We start from the raw sequence: 21,134 nt of genomic DNA on the forward strand, positions 1-21,134 counted from the left end.
CTGCCATGGTACTTTATGGTTCCCACAGCTCCTTTGGGTCTCGTTAGGTTGAATCTCTCCAATTGGGTATTTATTTCCTTATTTTCCAAGTGAGGAGACTGAAACAGAGAACAGAGTGGCTTTGAGGTAACATCCTCAGCCACCAACAAGGGGCCAAGCCCATCCTGAGCCTTGACCCCTCCTTGGGCTGTGGGTACACAGGGGATTGGCAGCAGTTTCTTCCCAAAAAAACCGACATGCTGCCAAGAAGGAGTTTGAGGACACCAGGTCCACAGAGACTCCGTATCCAGGGGAGCAGGACCCCTGGGGGCCACCGGAAGCACCTGCCTGGTCCTTGTCTCCACCCAGCAGGAACTGGTTGTTGGGGACAATTGTCTGTGTTTGGGGTAAGTCTGAGGTAGAAGAACAAAGAGAGCCCTTCCTGCCGGTCCAGCTCTGACCTTGAAAATCCCATGGAGTTTCATTTACTGGAAAGAAAGAAGGAAGAATTGGTTACCAGCTTCAAAGAGGGGCAGGCCTCCTGCAGGCAGCATCCAAGGAAGCCTTGACTTTGTGAGTTCTTGCTGTTGCTTTTCTCCTTTTCAGTTTGACAGAAGTCTGGGGATCTGTCTGGGCTGGCCAGAAGGTGCAGAGATGCCAGGGTAGCGGTGCTTGCCTTGCCGGGACACTAAAAGGCCTAACCTTTAAACAGAGATCACATAATTAATGATTCCGGAGATCTAAGCACAGCCTGAAGTCCCATCCGTGTCCTGCAGAAGCACCCACCTGTGGGCGGGGCCTAGGACTGAAGTGGATGAGGGCTGAGTCTGCACTTGTGGGGGTGGGGGTGGGGTGGGGGGGGAAGTACTGGGCATGGTAAAGCCTGTGTTTATCTTATTATCTGCTGCTTTATCTCTATCCACACACATTGGCAACTCTCTTGTGTGCCAGTAGCTGGTAGGATAGACACTAGGAGCTCTCACGAGGTAGGAACCCTGGCCGAGGCACTTCACAGCCATGGTGACAATTGTGACAGCCTGTGGGGCTCTGCCCTTCTGGGGTCAGAGGCAGCTGCTGGGCTTTGGTGGCAGAACTTTGGGTTTGGAAGAGAAAGCTCTAGAGTTGTTTTTTGTGACATTTGAAATTTTCACATCTTTAAATGTTGGCAATTGATTCAGAACTTAAAAATGTCATACACTGTGTGGTTAAACAAAACACGAATGTTGACCAAATACAGCCTGCCCTCTGGTTAAGAGTCCTTTATGGTAAGGTTGGCTGAAAGTCCAGGTGGCCAGAAGGCATTAGGCCAGACCTGCTTGCAGAGGGACAGGGCAGAAACAAGGGACCCGCTCCCATTTAGTCGGTGGACCGTGCTTGTCTGGTTGTGGCCTGGCTTGGTCCCAGTGGTGTGCAGTGCTGCCCTGGACCAGCATGTCAGCTAGAGGCTAAGCCAAGGTGCCCTGAGAGCTTCCAGCCGTGTTCACGGCCCCATGGGAACTTCCCCCAGCTTTGCCACATAAATAAGCCCCATTGGCCAGGGAAGAAAAGTGACACCTGTATCCTGCTCCTGAGCAGTGGGGCAGGTGCAGCTGTACAGCTGTGGGAAAGCACTGTCTACACATGTGACCTTGTTGCTGTTAGCATTTGCTCTTCTGCCAACAGGCCAGTCCCTTCCTGTGCTGCTGTGGAGAACCTTCACAGGGACCTTGTGCTGCCCTCCCCACCCTCTCATTGTAGGCCCCGGCTTCTCAGAGCCTCGGTCACTTCTGGTCTGGCTAAGGCCTCTCCAGGCTTATAGGTATAACGTTCCCTTTTCTCTTTCTGCACTGGCTGTCACACCTTCCACAGTCTGTGCTTGATTTATAGATCACCTGGTGCTTGGTCCTTCAGATTGTCCTCCAGGCTTAAGAAACCTGACCCATCCCTGTGTTGTGTGCAAAGCCTCAGGGCTTGAGCCAGAGGCAGCTAGCCCTCAAGGGTTTCCAGCCTCAGTATGTGCAAAAGCATGAGCAGTATGGAGAATGCGCCCCCATTCCCGCCCCTGTGTGGCCTTGAAGGGTTTGCCACCCCCAGTGCCTGTATCTGAGGTGGGGCTCCCTGAGTATTCCCCTGCCCTTCCCTCTCTGTGTGTTCCCAGGCAGAGGTCAGGCAGCACTGGGCGCTTAGCGGTGATGGGAGTCACATTAGCCTGCTCTTAATCAGCGTGCTCATCGCTGCCCTCCCGTTCTCTTTATTGATCTTCTCTTAGTCTATTTTCAATGCAGAGATAATTAAAATCAGAGGCACTGTGTGCAGATTCCAAGTACTGCTACCCCAAAACTCCCACCTGACCCAGACCACCAGAGACTATGCTCTGCAGAACGATTTCAGGGGCTCACAGGACAGTGCCATCCCTCCCTGTGCCAAGGCCAGGCACCTTCCTCTTCTCCTTGGCTTACTTGGTTGGAAGGTGGTGCTGTTTCTGTGCCCTTTTTATGAGCACTCCTGCCCTTACCCTCAGCCTGCAGCGTCTGGGGCTGGGGAATTTCTCCAAATATTTGAGTCCGTAGAGGAGGGGTTCTTGAACATGGCTTCTGAGCAGCTTTATACAAACTCCAAGGCAGGCAGGTTGCCTCTCTCGTTTTCTTGTGCAGACAGAACTCTCTCGAGGATTCCTTGGGATTGAGTTATTTCTGGTTTTGCTCACCTGTGCTAGGCCCTGGGGACAGGGCCAGAAATCAGCTGTGGTCCCTGCCTCCGCTGGTGTGGAGAGGTACCTGCTGCTCTTGGGAGGCTTGTCGCCAACACAGCTTTTACCCTGCTCTTCACTGCTCCAAAAGGAGGCCCGGGCCCGGCTAGAGGGTGGCCTGGTTGTGGGTGGGCCATGGAGGAAGAGAGTCACAGGTTGAGGTTCCCAGGAGTACCTGGCCAGAGCCCTGGAACTGGATGGATTAAGTCTAGCTGGGTGGGAGGTAGAACCCCGGGCTGTGGGTACAGGAGGGGGCCACCGTAAGCGTCTGGTTCGGTGAGACAGCTCTGTTCTGGCCTCTGGCCTTGCCTGCCTTGACTTAAGCAAAGTTCTTCGTCATCTGAAAAGTGGGCCTGGAGCCCACCCCATTGCCAAGAGCTCTCTTGAGGGTCAGCTTCACAGCTTTGGGGTGATGAAGATGAAGGTGGTAATGAGTGACAGGGACATTAAGAAATATTTATAAGAGATTTGCCTCATGCCTGTAGCTGACCCCAGGGTGGTCTCCCCACTTCCACTTCTACTCCGGTCTTTGTCAGTGTGAGAACAAGTGGTGGTTTTTGTATTTTGAAACAAGGTCCCAGTAATGTGCCCCAGGGACCACAAGCTCTCCATCCTCCTGTCTCTGCCTCCAAGTGCAGGGATTACATGACTACCATATCTGGCAACATTTGATCAGGCTTGGAGAACTTGTGAGGCAGCTCCTGCCTGCCTTTCTGCCCTCTTTCTTTGCACTGCCCCTGGTCTCTGCCCCGGAGAGCACCTCTGTCCGTCTCTCTGTTCCCACCTCCTCCCCTGTCAGTGTCCTCTGGGCCTTGCTTCTTCGTCTCATTCATGTGTTAATCCTAGGCTCCATCCTGCTTGAACCTAGATGTGAGCTCACCCATCTTACTCCCTGTGCATTTGTACCTACCCACATTTGACCAGGCGTCTGAGCACCTAGATTATAGCCTGCTCTTTTGTGTGTCTCCAGACAGCTCACCTCATTTCATCCCGTAGCTGCAGGGGCACACTGTAGGAGTCCTGCTCTAAAGCACTTCCTCAGCCACCGGAAGCCCTTCCTGCAAAGTGGTCAGAGGGGAATGTACAGAGGAGGCGGATGGGGTTTCTTACCTTTGGAGCATGAAGGCTGAGGCGCAGGAGGATGTGATAAAAGAAACCACAGTGGTCAGAGCATGCCAGGGTGTTGCATGTTAGGGACTTTGTTGAGGCAGCTCAAGACTGAGAGCCCTAGGAGAGTGGTCTCTGACACCGCCCCTAGGTACCAGCTGTACCGCCCCACCCACCTTCAGCTCCTTGAGCTAGCTCTGGCTCCTGGCATGTTTTCCGTTTTCCAGAGGAGCTCAGGCCTGGCTAGGCTTCCCAGGCCAGAGATGTGCATGGAAAGTGTACGTGTGTATGTCCGGCCTTGCTGTTTGCACTACCCTCACGTCTTCTTAATCAGTCTATTTCTGGGAGCGATGACTTCATTTCCTATGATTCTCGACACAGCCATTGTAAGGCGTCTGTTGAAAGACTGGGCCTGGCGCCATTCATGTTCTTCTAATGAGCCTGGTTGGGAGAGCAGTTGGTGGCCGGGCTCTGGGACTTACAGTTCTGTGCTTCCTGGGGCCGAGCTTAGATCTGTCCCCATTGACCTGAGGGGCCTGTAGCAAGTTTACCTGGCTAGTACTTCCTGTGGGCCCACTGTGTGTACTCTGTTGGCACAATGACTGGGATTGCACCAAGCCAAGGCTGCTCCTTGCTGGAAGAGGCGGATGCCCATGTTTGGGTAGCCTCCACCTAGGCTGTGGAAGGTATAAGTGGCAGCCTGGACGTTAGCACCTAGAACCAGGCTCCCAGGTACCTACAGTGAGGCAGGCGGTCAGCCTTTAAAAACCTTTCTAGTGTTTTGTTTTGTTTTCTGAGGGAACTCAAAGCTCTTGAGCATGCCTGCTCCTTAAAACCTGTGATTCAAATATGTATGAGTTTTCTCTCTGCCTTTATGAAGTAAATGTTTGTTAATGAAATTAATAGTATAAGCAAGATTTGAGGAAGGGGGAAGGGTTATTTAAACATACTTCAAACAATACTGGTTCTAGCTGCTGAGCGGCACATTTGCATGTGTAATGACTGCTAATTATAGGTGGCCTCAGCTGCTAACAAGCTTGCCTGGCTGTGCTACTTCATTGTAGTCACCCACTCAGAGTTTCTCTGGCATGCCTTTCACTAAAGATAGCACAACAGGAATAATAATACCTATCGGTTTTTGATCCCTTGCTGTGTGCCAGACATCCTACCAAGCGCTTGGCAGGCACCATCCCATTTCATCTGTGCAACACTCTGTGTCCCACAGATCCCTATCTCCTGTGTACAGGAGCATGAGCTGAGGCTGAGAGAGGCGAGTGACGTCCCTGGTGACGTCACACAGTAAAGAGCCTAAAGGGTAGTGCTGCCTCACAGGTAGGCGCCTCTGCTCTGAGCACTCCTTCTTCAGGGACACTTGGCGAGACACTCTTCTTTCTTCTCTAAGTCTTTTCTCTTTCTTGGCCCTCTCGGAAGTCAGAATTTTGCTAAAGAGGAAGCTGAGCTTTGCCCTAGGAGAGAAGTAGGCCCCATATCGTCTAAAGTAAAACCAGGCCAGGCAGACACCCTTCTTCCTCCAGTCTGGTGGTGAGCTGAGGGGTAGGGATCAGCCCCTCAGTAGCCTTCTTCCCTCCAGGCTCTGAAGGGGGAAGTTACCTCTTATGCTCACAAGGCTAGGCTGGCTTCTGAGCTTACTGTAAGTTGGAAGGACACTGTCACAGCATATATTAGCTTACACGTGTTGTCATTAAATTAGAGGTTGCTCACAGTGCCTCGTGACCAGCTGTAGCTGGATCTACCTGATGGAGTGGAATAGTGTTACGGTTTCCTGGTTTCTTCATTGGTTACCTCAGACATCCTCCTCAGAGTCAAGAGTTCTATCTAGATTTCTTGGAATCACACTTGACAGCTTTGGGCCTGCGTTCCTGTCCACCTGGCCCCTCTCGCCCTGGCATGCATTTCCTTGTCTGTGCTAGTGGCGCTGGAAGGCGGAGCTTGTAGGATTCCCATTCTAGTGATAAGGAACCCAGGGCTCAGAGGAGACCAGCAAGGCCACTCACAAAGCTGCTGGTAAAGCTGGGATGCATCCTATAGTCCAGCTCACATCACTGCTTCCCAGTTGTTTCCAGCCCCTCTGGTCTCCAGGGAAAGGCTTTGTGCTTTCCGTGGCTCACTGCTAACCAACAGTGGGCGCAGGGGCCACTTTTGCTTCCCCCTTCTCCTTTCCATTTCTCCAAAGCCGTTGGGGACATGGGAAACCTATTCATTTAAACCGATCATTCTCCTGAAGACAGAATGGAGCTGAATTGGGTCAATGGCTCTATTTGCTGCGCTCAGCTGTTTCCGCTGCAGCACCATCATCACTGCTAGGTCTGCTGCTGGCTGTGTGCCACTAAGCTCACCAGTTACGACTCTATATCTTTGGCCATCCTCAGCAAGCCTGGCTTGGGGAGAGAAGAGTGATATGTGAAGCCCCTGAACCAGGTGACCTCCACCTCCAGGACACAGGCTTCAGGTGTTCAGCACCTGTCCACAGGCTCCAGGCTTCCAACAGCAGTTTGTGCAGATGGCGAAACTAAGGCTTAGTATTCACTGGAGTGCAGGCCTCAGAGTCAGAGTCACACATACCGGGCCCTGTAAGCTCTGTGGATTGGGAAAATAAGAACGCCCTACTCTGTGCTTGTGTAAACAGGGCATCACACAAGGCACCTACCTCATGGGGCTGGGCTGCCCCCGTATAAACAGGATGTGGCATGTCGGGCCAGCCTGGGTTAATTGTCTGGCCATGAGAAGTGTCTTGTGTGTCAGGCACAAGAGTTTGGATGGAGTTGTAGGACTCAGAGATGGGTGAGCTGGGCTACTCACCTCCATGGAACCTAACCCAGTTCCCTGCTCCCAGAACTGGAGTGTCCCCATACTGGTAACAACCACCTTTGTGTCAGACCCACCCTGGACACTGACTGTGACTCTTTGGGCCCATAGCCTGTCATGTTTTAGTTGACACCAATCTGGTGTGCCTTTCCACTAAGCTGTTGGCTTCCTGAGGGCAGGGACAGGTATCTCGCTCACCCAAGCTTGGGACCCTAGCTAGGTAGGTACCCTGGGCAGGTTGTTTGTCCAATGGGACTGTGCTCTCTTCTATAAAGTGTGTGTGTGTGTGTGTGTGTGTGTGTGTGTGTGTGTGTGTTCGTGCACGCATGCTGATGTCTCTCTAACATGTGTCCTGGTGAAGTGGTTAATGGCAGCTCGCAGCAGCACTTTGCAGGATGCCTGCAGCATAGACTCAAAGGACCCTGAGAAGTCAGGGGAAGGCAAGCCTCAAATCTGCTTTTTCATCCCTGAAGAGGGGTGTCTGAGGGCAGGGTCCTGGGGAGTCCTGAGAGGGATTTTGAATGCCCCCTCGCTACAGACCAGCTAGCTGTCTGGCTGCATGCGGCAGCAAGGAGAGCAGTGGCTCGTGGGCCCCCCTCATCTCAGTTGCCACAGAGTGCTATGAGAATCAGCTGCTCTGATCTCAGCTCTGAGTGACCAGCGTTGGAGCAGGGGACTGACTTTCATGACCCCAGGCAGTGAGGCCAGGTTGACGGACTTCTTACGGCAGCCACCCAACCTAAGAGAGTAGCAGGCTCCCCCAGTCACCCCTGTGGCATTGTTACTGGTGGCCCCAGGGTTGGGGGTAAGGACACAGCTTACAGGATTTGAATTTTAAGAAGCATGTTTGACCTTTGACATGTAGCCCAGTGTGGATGTAAGGTGATGGTTGGAGCCCGCAGTAGTGGAGCTGGGATTAGGACCTGTGGACTAGGTAACAGCTGACTTGGGGGTACAAATGACGCTCTAGTTAGAGCCTAGTGAGTGGCGCTCTCTCTGGACAAGATTTAAGGACGGGGAGCATTGAGAACGGCTAGTGCCAGCATAGGGGTGCTTGACGGCCACTCTGTGCTTCTCCTCTTGATCACATCCAATCCTTGGCACACCATGTATTCCTGCCCAGTGCTGGCTTGGCGTTGTGACAGCCAAGGAGGGGAAGTGCTGACCATGTCTCATTGCTTGTTCAAGTAAATTTACTCTGTCTTTTCAGAGAGGTGTCACATGGCTGGGAATTTACTCCCACAAAACACTTTAATGGAAACATTACATTTGGGGAGCCAACATGTGTTAACATCTTGGTAGGGGGAAAGGTTCCAGGCTTCTCTGCCAGCTACAGTGATCACTGCAAAGCCCTGCGTGGGGGCCTGGCAGAGGAGCGTGATGCATCCTGGCTGGTGGGGGGCAGAGGTAGCCAGAGGCTGGGAACTTGCTGGGCTTACCTGGAAGACATGGGGCTCCTGAGTCGGTGGAGAGGAGGGGAATGCAGACTGTGTGCTGAAGCTCTCCATAAACACCCACACGGTTGGGACAGTAGGCCCTGGAAGAAAGGATGTTGGGGAGCCCAGGACTCCAGCTCCCACCAGTAACTGTCTGTGTGACCTTGGGTAGCATTCCCACCCCCACTGTGCTTCCGTTTTAGGCAGATGTTGTGTGGGTACCCGTGCTTAGAGCCTTCGCAGGTTTAAGGAGATAATGTATGTAAAATGCCTCACTCTGGGGTTGGCACGGAGCAGGCGCCAGGACACATTTGTTTTTTGTTGGTGATGATAAAGCTACACATGCACAGATGTGCTCACATAAATTAACAGCTGGGGTGCATGGAGACTGCCTCCTGGAGTTGGCCCTCAGTCTAACATCAAGCTCGCATCCTACCGTCCATTGACTGTAGATATGTTAAGAGGCCCTTGGCCTTGAACAGACAGGTCTGGCTGATTGCTTTGCAGGGGTCCCTCGTTGGTGCTGCACCACATGACTTGTAGACTCATCCTGAGGTGGCCCCCAGGTTATAGCAGCAGCACCTCTAGAGGGCAGCCATGGAGACAAGAGTAGAAGAGGTAACCACGCTGTTGCTGTTGCTGTTGCTGCTGCTGTTGCTGTGACCAAGTGCATGGCATAGGCAGAGGGAGGGATTATGTGTTTTGCTGTTACTTTGATGCTGGACAAGATCGGCTTAGGGATAGAGTCTGGCAGGGTGTTCCTGCATGGCCCGTTAGAAAGCAGAGGGCAAGTGTGCACTGCAGGTACACATGGCTACTCCTTTCTGCCAGTGCAATGCTCTCCTCTCCCTCACTGCCTCCTCCTTGGAAATGCCCTGTGACCTAACCACAGGTGTACCTGCCTCACCAGTCTAAATCTACTCATGTTGACTATGAGGATATGCCAGGGATATGCAGCCACGGCCTTCAAGTGGCCTCACTCTCATATCACACTTTCAGGGCAGGTTTCCAGAGTCCTACAGAGAGCCTTACCTGTTCGGTAAGGACATCTCCAGATAGGATGAAGATGCCAGGGCCTTGAGTTCAGTGAGAAGACGACTGGTCTGTAGGGGGTGTGTGAGTGTTCCTAGTCAATTATGGAGTCCTTAGCCTTGAACCAGAGATGATCAGACCCCAAGGAAGACCCGACAGATCAAGAAGTAGCATGCAGGCCCGTAAGAGTGCAGCAAGGTAAAGGCAGAGCAGGACATATCCCTGTGGCTGGGGGAAGACTTAGCCTAAATGGGAGAAGCCCAGCTGGACTCTGAAAGGTGGAGCATCCAGACAGGAAGCTGGCCTTGAGGAAGGGAAGAGTGTGCTGGGGTGTAGGGTCCATTCTGGAAGGCTCAGCACTCTGGCCTGTTTGCTTTAAGCTGTGTGCACTTCCTGAGGGCAGGGACAGGTATCTTGCTCACCCAAGCTTGGGACCCTAGCTAGGTAGGTACCCTGGACAGGTTGTTTGTCCGATGGGACTGTGCTCTCTTCTGTAAAGTGTGTGTGTGTGTGTGTGTGTGTGTGTGTGTGTGTGTGTGTGTGTGTGTGTGTGTGTGTGTGTGTGTTCGTGCACGCATGCTGATGCCTCTGTAACGTATGTCCTGGTGAAGTGGTTAATGGCAGCTAGAGAGCTGGTAAGTGTGGGAGCCCAACTTAGGATATAGTTCAGCATCTGTCTTTGTTAGCAGTGACCTCTTCCTGGGACTGCTATCACACAGAGCAGAAAGTCCTGTCCTGAGGCCTTTTTGCTGCAAGAAGATAGTAGAGCCAGGAGAAACAGGTGTGGCAGCATGCACTCATGATGCCCATTGTAAGCCAGTGTTTGTGAACCTGGGGCCGCCACATCTTGAGTTTGACTTGAATTTGAGGCCAGCATGGGGTAAAGATTGTGGTCTTGCCTCAGAAAGAATGAAAATACAGGTCTACTGCCAGGGAATGGCTTCCTGCCTGGAAGAAATCCAGCAGGGCTTCCAGTTGGAGTATTTGAACGAGGCACATCTGCCTCCAGATGTAGTTGGGCCATATGTGCAAGTGACTTCACATGGCAAGTGGTTGTCCTGGCTGTCTGTTGCATGTGCAATCAAGGAACTGGTGGGAGGGGGTCTGACTTGGAGCCAGCACCCTGCTGCTTAAAGGATGGGTTCTGCTTCCTTGTTTCCTGTTGGCTTGGCCACTGTGAAGCCAGGACCCCTTTTCTGGTCCCATACTCTCTGTGAGTGTGCTGTCACCTCTTCACGCTAGGAAATGTTACTAACACTTGGAAACTGTGAGGATAAGCCTAGGCTTCCAGAAGCCTAGCTGGCTAGGAGCCTGCCAGACCATGTCCTCTGAGGGATGGGCTGTGCGTATGTGGCCAGATGGGTGCTGTCGGACCAGCCAGATCTGGATTCATCTGGGGCCAACAGTATAGCCCCGTCTCCAAAACTGTGCTTGCCCCTGCACACTGGAGGTGCCAGACAGACACAGTCTAGGGACTCCAACTGCCAGGGACTGAGCTGGGGTTGCGGTGATTCTGGGAGGGCATGGCCCCAGGCAAGGGGCCAGCCTCTTTTCATCTCTCTTTCCTTTGGGGACTTGAAGCTCTTGAAATCATGAGGGTTGTGTGTACATGGTATGACCTGAGGATACATCTCCAAATGGTGGCAGGTAGGCGCCTAGACACCTGGGCGCCCTCTCAAGTGAGAACTCCAGCTCCCAGCTTGCCTACCTCCCTTGCCCTGCTGGCTCAGCCAGACACTTTCTGTAGGGGAGAAACCATCTCAAAGGGAGACTGCAGCCCTGTCTAGAGTCCAGAAACCTTCTCAGCAGGAGGGTTCCTGACTACTCCCATGGCCCGCGGAGCTAAGCTTTCTCCCTGTGACAAACCCCTGCCCTTCTTGGGACCTCTCTCTGTGTTGCTTTTTAAAATGCAGTAGTTGCTGAAGGGGGGAAGGTTTGCCCCGGCTATACGTCTGGCTGTGCTGGTGTGAGCTAGATGATGGCCCCAAGATGGCGCTGTTTCTGTCTCCCCTCCCTCTGCCCTACCTAGAATCCAAAGTATGGTTTAAGAGCTGGGCAGTAGTTGAAAGGTGCTCTTGGGATGGGTGTGGGTGCTGTTGCAAGGCCACGTGGGAGCCAAGTCCCAGTTCCAGCCCTCCATTACCTCCAGATTGTCCTCATCTCCCCTGCTCCAGCCTGCCCTAGAGGGCAGCCACTTACCTCCAGTCATTTGAAACAGAAGAGAGGGGGAAAGCCCACTCCAGGCCTGGGAGAAGAGAAGGTGGGGCCAGCTACTTCCGGCCTGGAGAGAGTTCCCGGGAGCAGTGTAGCCTGGTGGGAGTCTGGACTGCTGTGGGTTGGGTGAGAACTCCAGGGATTCCCTCAAATCTCCATTGTTCCAACTCCTCCTTAATCTAGTCCAGGCTGGCTGGTCTCAGACCAGCTGGGAAAATACATTCTTAGGTGCCAGCCGCCTATCAAGCCCCTGCCTTTTGGCAGGCCTGGAGCGAGGTGTTCTGGGCTTACTGGGCCGCACTGGTAAGGTTCTTGAGGGAGGGGGACTACAACAGAAAAGCAGCATGACCTCAGGTCTCTGCTATGAAGAACACGAAGCAGGGTGATAATGGGCGTGGGAGAGGGTGGGAAGGGCCCTCCCAAGGCTGATCTTTTGATCTGAGACCAGAATGCATCCCACTGGGGCTGCCCCGCATTGGCTATCGCAAAGGCCCAGGGGCGGGACTCCAGAGGGCAGAGCCAGCACTCCAGGGGAGGTGCTTGTGGGACCTCTGGGCTTCTGGCTTCCTGGAGTTGCGCCTGCTAGTCCCGCCACAGGCCCTGGGAGCTTCCTGCTGCTGGCTGGGAGAAGCTGTTTATTTTCAAGAGCCCTTCTGATTTCTTGGACCTGGAGGCCTCGTGGTTACCTGTGTGGAAGACTGTAATTTTCCTCTTGTTCTCTGGGGAACCCGGAAAGCTCTAGATGTTGTCACCTCTGTGTGCTTAAGAAACTCTTGGGAGTTTCAGCCTGGAGGACATGGACTCGGTGTGTGCTCTGTGTTAAGGGGAGAACCCTTTGGGCTCACCTCTTAGATGTCCACCCTGGCCACCTGGATCTGTGCCACCCTTAGGAATGGGCCTCTGTGGCCTTGGACTCCTCAGTGACAACTTTGGCAAGATCCTCTGCAGGTCTGGAGGTGCTACTCTCTGGAGGCCCAGCCATCCTCGGAAGCCTCACCTGGCCCCTGGGCCTCAGGTGCCCAGGTCAGCAGAGAGGCCTACACTCCTGCCATTGCCAAGGTCTGTGTTTGGATGTGCAGGGAAGGGGGAGGAGGACACAGTTTTCTGCTCCTTGTCCTGTGTGTTCAGCCAGGTGTGGGGTGTGGGGCAGGGCTGGAGGCTAATTCTCCTTGGAGGTGTGGCACTAGGAGGAATGGTCAGACACCAGCCACAGTGAACACAGGCCTAACCCAGACCGCTGCATATACCTCCTACTCTCAACAAAAAGAGCAAGGGAGCATAGGCCTGGGGCTGGGCTGCTGAGGAATGGGGCTTCCATTCCTTTGGAGCCAAGCCCTGCCCTTGAGGAACGAGGACCAGGAAACCAGCAGGTGAAACTGTCGCAGCACCTACAAGCTGGGTGCCCCGTGCCCTGACTCTTGATCCTGGCCCAGAGAAGCCGAGGTTGGGGGCTTTGAGCAACCTCTTCCTGGGCTCTCAGCAATGCTGTGTACTATCCCCACCCCCACGGTTCTCCCTGCCACTGCCTCTCCACACAGATTTAAAAGTGAGTCTCTCTCGTTGCTGAGAGAAGTCTTTCGTTCTAATACTTGTACTGATCTAGACACAAGAAATCAAGCAAGGGGCTTCAGAGCAGAGCCTCTCCTTCTCCTGCTTGAGCAAAGAACATCAGAACCTAAGACGAGTTTGCGTCTCCTCTGGGTTGAAGGGTAAAGATTGGCTTTCTTTGAGGACCTGCCTGCCATCATCTTCTGTGTGCCAGCAGCTAATTGGAACTGCTACATGTGTCTCTTGTCCCCAAGAAGGACTAAGCTGCCAGGCTGCTGCGGCTCTGAAGCCTGCCTTCTCACCTCAGTGGGTGTGGCGGGGGGGGCGGGGCTCTGGATTTCTTGTCTTCCTGACTTTGGTTCCTTGGCTCCTCTGGCCCTAGGTTTGCACATGTTGCTTCATAAGTAGAGGTTACATCATATCAAATACTCTCTTAGGACAGACGCAACAGTCATAGCCGCTGGCCACACACGGCTTCCCTTATGGTAAGACATAGGTAAAAATAAGTAAGTGATACCTGGCTGCAAGCCCGGGATTGACTTTATTCAGCACCTGTATCCCAGTTCCTAAAACAAGACCTGGCACATACTTAGTACCTAGTAAATATTTGTTGGCTGAATGCACAAGATGCTCTGAAGGAACCGAGCCAGGTGTTTGCTGAGGAGGCAGGACAGGACCTAGCATAGACTGAGGAGTCCAGGAAGGAAGGTTTATTCCAAGAAAACAAGAACCGTCCCCAAGCACCCCCAAGGCAGGTGGAGACCCAAGGACCTCGGCATTGCTAGGTGACGCCAGCATAGGCACACGCTAGTAAAAATGGAAGGGTTTCGAGCGGGCTCAGGGAGGGAGGGCTTTGGAGTGTGCCTGGTCCTCCTGCACTTACCGAGGAGTCACTGGAAGCTTGTTGTTTTTTGCTTAATTTTATTTAATGTGTGTGAGTGTTTTCCTCCTAGTGTATGTGTGTGCACCGTGTGCCTGGTGCCCACTGAGGTTAGCTCCCTTGGAACTGGAGTTAAAGATGGTTGTGAGGCTCCATATAGGTGTTGAGAATTGAACCTGGATCCTCTGCAAGAGCAGCTAGTGCTCTTAACCACCGAGCCAGCTCTCCAAACCCCAATGGAAGGTTTTAAGAGTTTTGCCTTCCTAACGGCCTTCTGGCTTCTTAGTGGAGTGGGGAAGTCTAGTACAGGACAGACTGCTGGCCCTTTGGCCTCCCACAGGAGAAGCAGAGTTGGTGAAAGGGGTGTTTTAGGCCTGAGGTTCTCTGGGGAATGGAAAAGGCTGAAGATAATGCTACCCACTTGAGATAGGAGTCGGGGAGGTTGTGGTACAAATTGGATTTGTGAGCACACTGGAGTATTTAAAGCTATAGGAGTGGATGACATCACCTCAGGGAAGCATTTTGCTTCCCAAATCAGAGCCCTGTAAAGCCTGGAGGGAAGTTAAGAAGAGTGAGGGGTCCCTGATGGGGAGGGCCTAGGTTCAGGCAACTCAAAGGCCTCTGGTGGTCAGAGACCTGACATATTGAATAGAAGGAGCTTCAGGTGACCCAGCTGTCCTCAGTAGGTCTGACCTTGGTGGCCTATCCAGAGAGGCTACTTCAGGATACATCCCCCCAAATGTCAACAACAAATGGTGCTCCCCTTGTAGCTCTCTGGATGGCTCTATGGCTGCCCTGGATGTGTTTCACTTTTGCAGGCTCCTGGTGACTCTACTGCCCCTGCCCCTGCCTCCCGTTCTTTACTTGCATGCTTTGCCCTGGATGCCAGGCCTGGATCTGGGCCTGCTGGCTCTGTGGCCTGTAGGGATCTTTCTCAGAGCAGAGGTAGACCTCTTTACACTAAAAATGTCTTGGTGAATTTGAAGTCTTAGCAGACTTTGGTTGCTAGCTCCTTTACCTCTGTCCTAAGGCCTTTCTGGCTCTGGGGACAGTTTAGAATGTGTTTGGTTTCTTGTGCAGGGTTAGGGACAACCTTTAGCCTAGTAGACAGCGGACCCCTGGTGGGTTTGCAGTGTCTGTTGAGTGAGTAACTGAGATGGTTGAGGATCCCACTTGCTTGGCTAAATGTCTTTTCTGCATTTGGTTAACCATTGTTGGTTTTTTATTTTTATTTTTTACTTGTGCCACCTATATTACTTAATTCTATACACCGAGGCCCTGGAAAGTGAAGGCCTTGCAGTTGCTAAGAAACATGGTCAGAATTGTGGCTGAGGCATTACAGAGCCCCCAGTTGAGAGCTGCGTCTCAGGAGTCAGCCTTAGGCTGTACCAGGACTGGAGGCATTCCTGCTACCCTGAACCTGTTTCCTCTGGTGCTGTCCCACACCCAGCAGACGCATTACGCTTCAAGGAGCTCTAGGCCTCAAGCAGAGCAGGCCTTGGGGTGTTTGTGTAGTGGGGACTCGTGGCTGTCGGGAAGGCTCTTTGTGCAGCAGCTTGTAGCTTGTATGATTAAAGCAGCGCTTTCTGTGTAAGGGCTTGCTGATGTCGGAAGCTCGGGAGACACCTGAAGGGGGAAACTGAGACCAAAGATGAGGAGAGAGATAGGCTCCATCCGGGGAGTTGACCTATGCTGCCTCTCCTCCGCAAGACCCCAGGCTTAGGGCTCCTTCCTTCTTGCCCTCTGCCTACTCACTGGGCCTCAGCCGAGCTGGACACCAAGCAGGCTCTTTGCTGCTTTAAAGGATTTGGCTTGATCCCATCTTTTCTCAGGCATTATGGTCTCTAGGGAAGGGCAGTCATCTCAGTCATCCTGCAAGGGATCCCTGAAAATTCTTTCCCAGAGGAAAATGACTTGCCTCCATCACTACCCTGGAAGCTTGTCCCTGGTTTGTGCCTCCCAGCATGCCCAGCACCTTCAGCCAAGCAGGAGACCGGCCTTTGCTAGGCGCTCACTGAATGCCAGGCTTGTTCTGAATCCTGGGAAGTAAATGCTGTTTTGAACTAGCCCTATTTACAAAGGAGGAAAGTGAGGGAGGCTCAGAGACAGGACAACTTGGTTAAGAGTACACGGGTAGCAAGTGGTACAGCTCAGGTTTGAGTGCAGACAGCTACAGATTCTCAGACTTCTAGGCTCTGTTGAAACAGTGAAGTCCTAAATCCTCAGAGCCTAGCCCTTCCCATGTCAGGCCTGCGGCATCCGGGTCAGCCATACAGCACCCGTCAAACCCAGCCATTCTGGGCCAGAGTGGCCCACCCTTTTCGGCCACCTTCTCAGATCAGGTCCAGGCAGTCAAACATTTTCCCTCTCTCTTCCCTTGCCCAAGCTAAGGGGAGGGGAGCCCCCATTTGGTAGGTCTACCTCCTCCATCCCTGTGGACAGACTGTCTGAGTCTTGGGCTAAAAAGACATTGGCTTTACCTGTTGTCTCTGTCCACACAACCTGCATGTGAAGAAACTGCGGGGTAGGGCGTGGGGTGATGTGTGTCTGTGTAGTATCTGTACATCTGCAGAACCTGCAGACAGTCATGACTCCTAGCTTTCGTCTCCTTTTGGGCATTGTAATATAAGATACAGGAAGTAGAAGAGACCTCAGAGGAAGCAGAAAAAACCTCAGAGGGTCTTGCGGTTCTGGCCTGTGGGTTGAACCCTCACCTGGCTGTGTAATCCTGGAGAAGCCCTCTCTTGACTTCAGCTTGTTCCTCTGGAAGAGGAGATGACGGTACCCGCCTGCCTGTGCAGTGGGAGGAGCAAAGCAGACAGTGTTCTGAGTGCTAAGTCACGTGTGCCTGGTAAATAGTGATTTTTCCCCCAGAACTGTCCATGTTCGCTATATGAGAATTCCTCTTGCTGTTTCTGTTTAAAGTGAAGTTTGTTTCCTAAGTTGACTCTTAGGAATTTTGCCTGAAGTCTCCCTTGGAAGCCTGAGGCTGCTGATCTGATCATGACTCATGGGCTATTATTTCACTTTTCCTGCTTCCTGTACAGAAAAGGGGATCTGTACCTTTAAGTTCCTGCAGACCTGGTCGGGACACTGCCCCTTTAAGAGAACATTACAGAGAGTTGGAATATGGCTTTTGTTTAACTAGCTGTGATTAGTCCCAGTGGGTAGGGCTGGAGTGCTATGTCTAGAACCAGAACACAGCTGGACTGACTGAGGCTGGGAAAGCTGGTGGCTAGCCTCGCCTCTGCCTCCAGCTTGGTAAAGTGGTAGCTGGGTTCAGGCATGGTGAGTAGCCTCAGTAGAGGCTGAGCAGAAGGGAGCCATTTGTCCTCCTGGGCCCAGGGAAGCCTGGGTGAGCTGGGGCTGCTAGCGGTACTAGATGGAGTGATTGTCACGGGTGCCCTGCCTGGGAGGGACCTAAGTCTCCAGCCATGGCAGCTCTACCCAGGTAGTCACTACTGCCCCAGAACTTAGGAGCAGTTAGGATAGGTCTACCTCAAGCAGGACACCAGCAGAGTGCTGCTACTGCTGCTGCTACTGCTGCTGCTGTGCTGCTAGCTTAGGAGCCAGGGGCCTGGTGGCAGGGCTGCTCTCTGCAGGCCCAGTGGCGTTGTAAACAGGGAAATGCCAGGAACTGCTTGGAGCACTCTGATCTCTGAGGAGTCTGGCCTTTGCTCTGGTTGTCCAGCTGGGCGGGGTGGAGCTGCGCGTGCTCAGGCTTGGGCCTTACCACCTCCCCTCTGTCCCTCCCCTCCCTTCTGCCTCAGCTCCAGGTTCTGTCTGCTGCTGAGTGCTTTGGGGGTAGCTGGAGAGGCTGTCAGAAAGCAGAGTGTGTCTGTGATAGTCTTCACTGGGAGCCTTCTCGTCTGATTGTGACTACCCTCACACACTCATTACCATGCTAGGGGCAGGTAAGACTGCCTGCCGGACCTTCTCGCGGTGTTCCAGACAGGGTTACCAGCTGACAAAGCAGGGCCAGGTGCACTTACACCACCTGGAGTTCCTTTCGCCACCCAGTTTCTGTAGAGCTGGTGAAAACCTGAGGCATCAACAGACAAGCAGACAGGAGTTTGGGATTGGAGCTAATATGCCCAAGCCTCCCTGCCCTGTGCCTGTGAACTGTGCGCTGGGAGCACTGCAGAAGCCTGTGGTGGTAGAGCTTGCTCACGCTCGCTCCCTCCCTCCCTCCTTCCCTTCCGCCCTCCCTCCTTCCCTTCCTCCCTCTCTTCTTGGAAAAACATCTTGCTATATAGCCTAGGCTAGCCTGAAACTCCTTCCTCAGCCTCTGAGTGCTGGATTACAGGTTGTGTCACCACACTGGACAAGTGACCACTGAGCCAGGGCTCAGACAGGAAGTGAGCCTACCTGCCAGGAGTGGCTCACTTTGAGCAAAGGTGGGCTGCCCATGTAGTGGTTACTAGAAGGGTTGAACAGGGCCCAGCTGCTGGCCTGGTACACACTGATGTTAAGTGCATTGGCTTGATCACTGGGATGCCTTGGGCCAGATGGCAGATGGTCATGCTAGTGTTACTTAGAGTCAGCTAGTGTGTTGTGAGGGCTATCTCCAAGCCTCAGTTTCCCTAACTGTAGTCAGATGAAAGGAATCAAAGGGAATGTGAAGCCAGTGCCTTGGTGCACTTCCTAGGTGGGTGGCTTAGCAGCAGATGGCTGTGTGGGGACTTGAGCACCCCCTACTTTTCTTTAACATGTCCCTCCAGGGAGTTCTAGTCTGGCTTGTAGTGTAGGAGCACAGCTGCCCTCTCGCTGATCTGCTACTGGTGAATGTTCCTGGCTGCTTCCTGCCACAGGCTGTTTGAGATATGGTAGCTTTGTTGCCCCCTGTGGGTCTGCAGGCTCAAGGAGGATATCAGGGAGGCAGTCAGCTGTTACTCTGTGCTCAGGACGCGTGGGTACCAGTGCAGTGTAGCCACAGGATAGTCCACTTGACAGGTGAGAAGGCTGGCCCACATCTTCCCCCACTCCTCTCCTTCCTCTTTGTGTCTGCTGCGCACCTGGAACAGCACCTGGGTCTTGGGTGGAGAAGATGAGGCAGAGTGTGCTGCTTGTGCCCCCACTTCCTGAGGGGGAGGACTGGGGCTTAGGCTAGTCAAGGTGGATTGCCAGCTTCCCATGGAATGGGAATGCTGCCATTTTAGCTGATTCTTGACCTTTATTTCATAATCATACATAATACTCTTAGAAGTATTAGTGATAGGGTTGAGGGCCAGTCAGGAATTGTCCCACACTCAGGCTGAAGGGACATCTGGGTGCGTCCCTGGGCTGGGATCCACTGAGCTGTTCACAGAACACCTTGGTCAAGGGCCTTGAAACTTCTCCAGACAGTGCATGGAGAAGGTGGGGGTGGGGGTGACAAGCTGAGGTGGCTGGGGTCAGAGCCCCGAATGCCTGCCTGCCATGCAGGGATGCAGGTGGAGACACTTTTCCCTGGGGAGATGGAGGCATGGTGAAAGCTTGGAAGTGTCCTACTGCCTGGTCTTTCTGAGTGGCAGACTGAGCCTGGAGTTTCCTCCTGGGAACCAGGGAGGGCTAAGAGCTTAAGTAGCAGGGGGCATTGGGCCTCAGTTCTCCTTGGAGTTACTCAAATCTCATCCTGCTCAGTGAGTGTTCTCAGAGTCTCTGTTCAAATTCAGGGCACTTCGCTCATCTACTGAGGGTTATGAATGTTTAAAAACTGCTTTGTGGTCCCCAAAGTAATTTGACAAGTCTGACAGCTATTGATTAAAAACCCAAAATTATTCAAGCTGCAGGATGGGTGGGGGGTGGGGTGGGGGCGCGGAACCTGGATAAAAACGTCTTTGTTTTTGCCCATCCCTACTCAGGGAAGGAGAGTGGTCTCAGGGGCCTGCAGTCTCCACTGGGTGTGCCTAGTCCTGTAGGGCAGGGTGGGGGTCTCTTGGCGTGCTGGAAGCTGCCTTCTGTGCAGGAATGAGACCAACACTGGCCCAAATCCCTCCAAGTAGCAGGGAGGCGTTGGTGTTGCACTGTTGCTAATAGGAACAAGAGATCAGCCCTACAAGTAATGGCCATTCTTGGGTTTATTTGGGGAGTTATGTAGGATTTTTCTGGTAGCTCAGCACGTGAGGAAACAACCCTGAGAAGAGAGAGAGCTTGCTTAGGATTTGTGGGTTCAGAGGAAACACTGATTGGCCCAAGGTCTCAGGGGTGTTAAGGGTGGAGCTAGAACGGAAACCCAGGGCTCCTTGGCCTGGTTCTTCCCCTTCCTGTGTGAGACAGGAGGCATGGGCCCTTGTTGGGGAAGCAGCTGACAGGGTGACCAGGCCATCCGCTTCACAGCTTTCAGTCTGGATTTGCGAAGCCATGCCCTCTGTGAGTGGTGTGGCAGAATCACCCCCGAGCCTGGGCTCCTTGGGCCTGTTTGAAGCCCTGCTGTCCTTTTTGCTTTGGATGACACCTTCTGTGTGTGGTTGTTGGAAAAGGCTGAGACATGATGTGACGTATAAGCATACCAGCATCCTTTGGACAGCACTGGTGATGGGCCTCAGTTTGCCTTGTAGCTGGGCATGAGCTGTCTCGATTTGGTTGCATTCTTTTTACATCCTCATACCTGTGTGGAGATCCCAGGGGTTGTGTGAAGGCAGGAGGCCAGGGCCTAATATGTATATGAAGGGAGGTGTCATCCAGCTTCCTGAAGACTCTGCTAGGGTCTACTTCAAGTTCTAGGCTGGGGGAACCCAGGCCTGAGAGGGACGATTTCCTCTAGGCTTTCTTGCCAGGAAGTTTCTCAGGCTGCCAGGCCAGCCTCTGCCTTTTTAGGATGTTGTTTGTCGCCCCAGGGTTCAGGGAGCCACCAGGCAGCTGTATTCTCCTTCCTCAATCCAGGGTTTTAACTGGGCCAGGAGTGAGTACAGGCCTCAGCAGCTAGTTCTCAGGCCTGACAGAGCTGAGGAAAGGTGTTCCCAACAAGGCACAGCCCAGCTTCTGTCCAGCACTTGATTCCCAGGAGGCAGTGCGCTTGTCCTGACATGTTCCCGGACTGCATCCAGAAGTAGCCTGGGCCTGTCTGCTGCACAGGTAGAGGCCTGCTGAGGCCTACTGAGTTTGCCGGGTCCTCAATTCAGAACTGGTAGGCCTTCTGGTCTTTGGGTGGGTATCAACTCTGGAAACATGTTTTGTTCATGCTTTTTCCTATCCCAGGCCTAGTTTGGAATACCCATGCATTTCTTCTTTACCCCTAAATTCACTAAAGGAAACTCATGGCCTTAAAAAAAAGGCGTTTGTTGTATTGTTTTGGTTTTGATGCATCCTTAGGCCGCTGAGATTGGTCCTGTTCCTCAGACAGAGGAAGTTGAGTGGTTAGGGAATGAACAGAAACAGCTTGGAAAATACCAGAAGGGTAGCC

The 21,134-nt window shown here is 53.0% G+C and overlaps 1 protein-coding gene across 13 annotated transcripts in view; it reads left to right on the forward strand.

Moving 5' to 3' along the window:
• The window catches only part of DAB2IP (DAB2 interacting protein), a 178,387-nt gene that overhangs the window by 126,677 nt on the left and 30,576 nt on the right, over window positions 1-21,134 (forward strand). The window contains exon 1 of one of the 13 annotated variants that reach the window (XM_084798137.1): window positions 12,094-12,381. The exons of 11 other annotated variants lie outside the window; for them this stretch is intronic. In XM_084798137.1, coding sequence (XP_084654263.1) covers window positions 12,215-12,381 — 167 coding nt within the window. In that variant the 5' untranslated portion in view covers window positions 12,094-12,214. Of the gene's footprint in view, window positions 1-12,093; window positions 12,382-16,929; window positions 17,039-21,134 lie in introns of those variants that run through there. One more of the 13 variants, XM_084798129.1, reaches the window with a different exon arrangement.

Source organism: Acomys minous (genome assembly GCF_964271855.1).
Source record: "Acomys minous genome assembly, chromosome: 10".
NCBI classification, from domain to species: Eukaryota; Metazoa; Chordata; class Mammalia; order Rodentia; family Muridae; genus Acomys; species Acomys minous.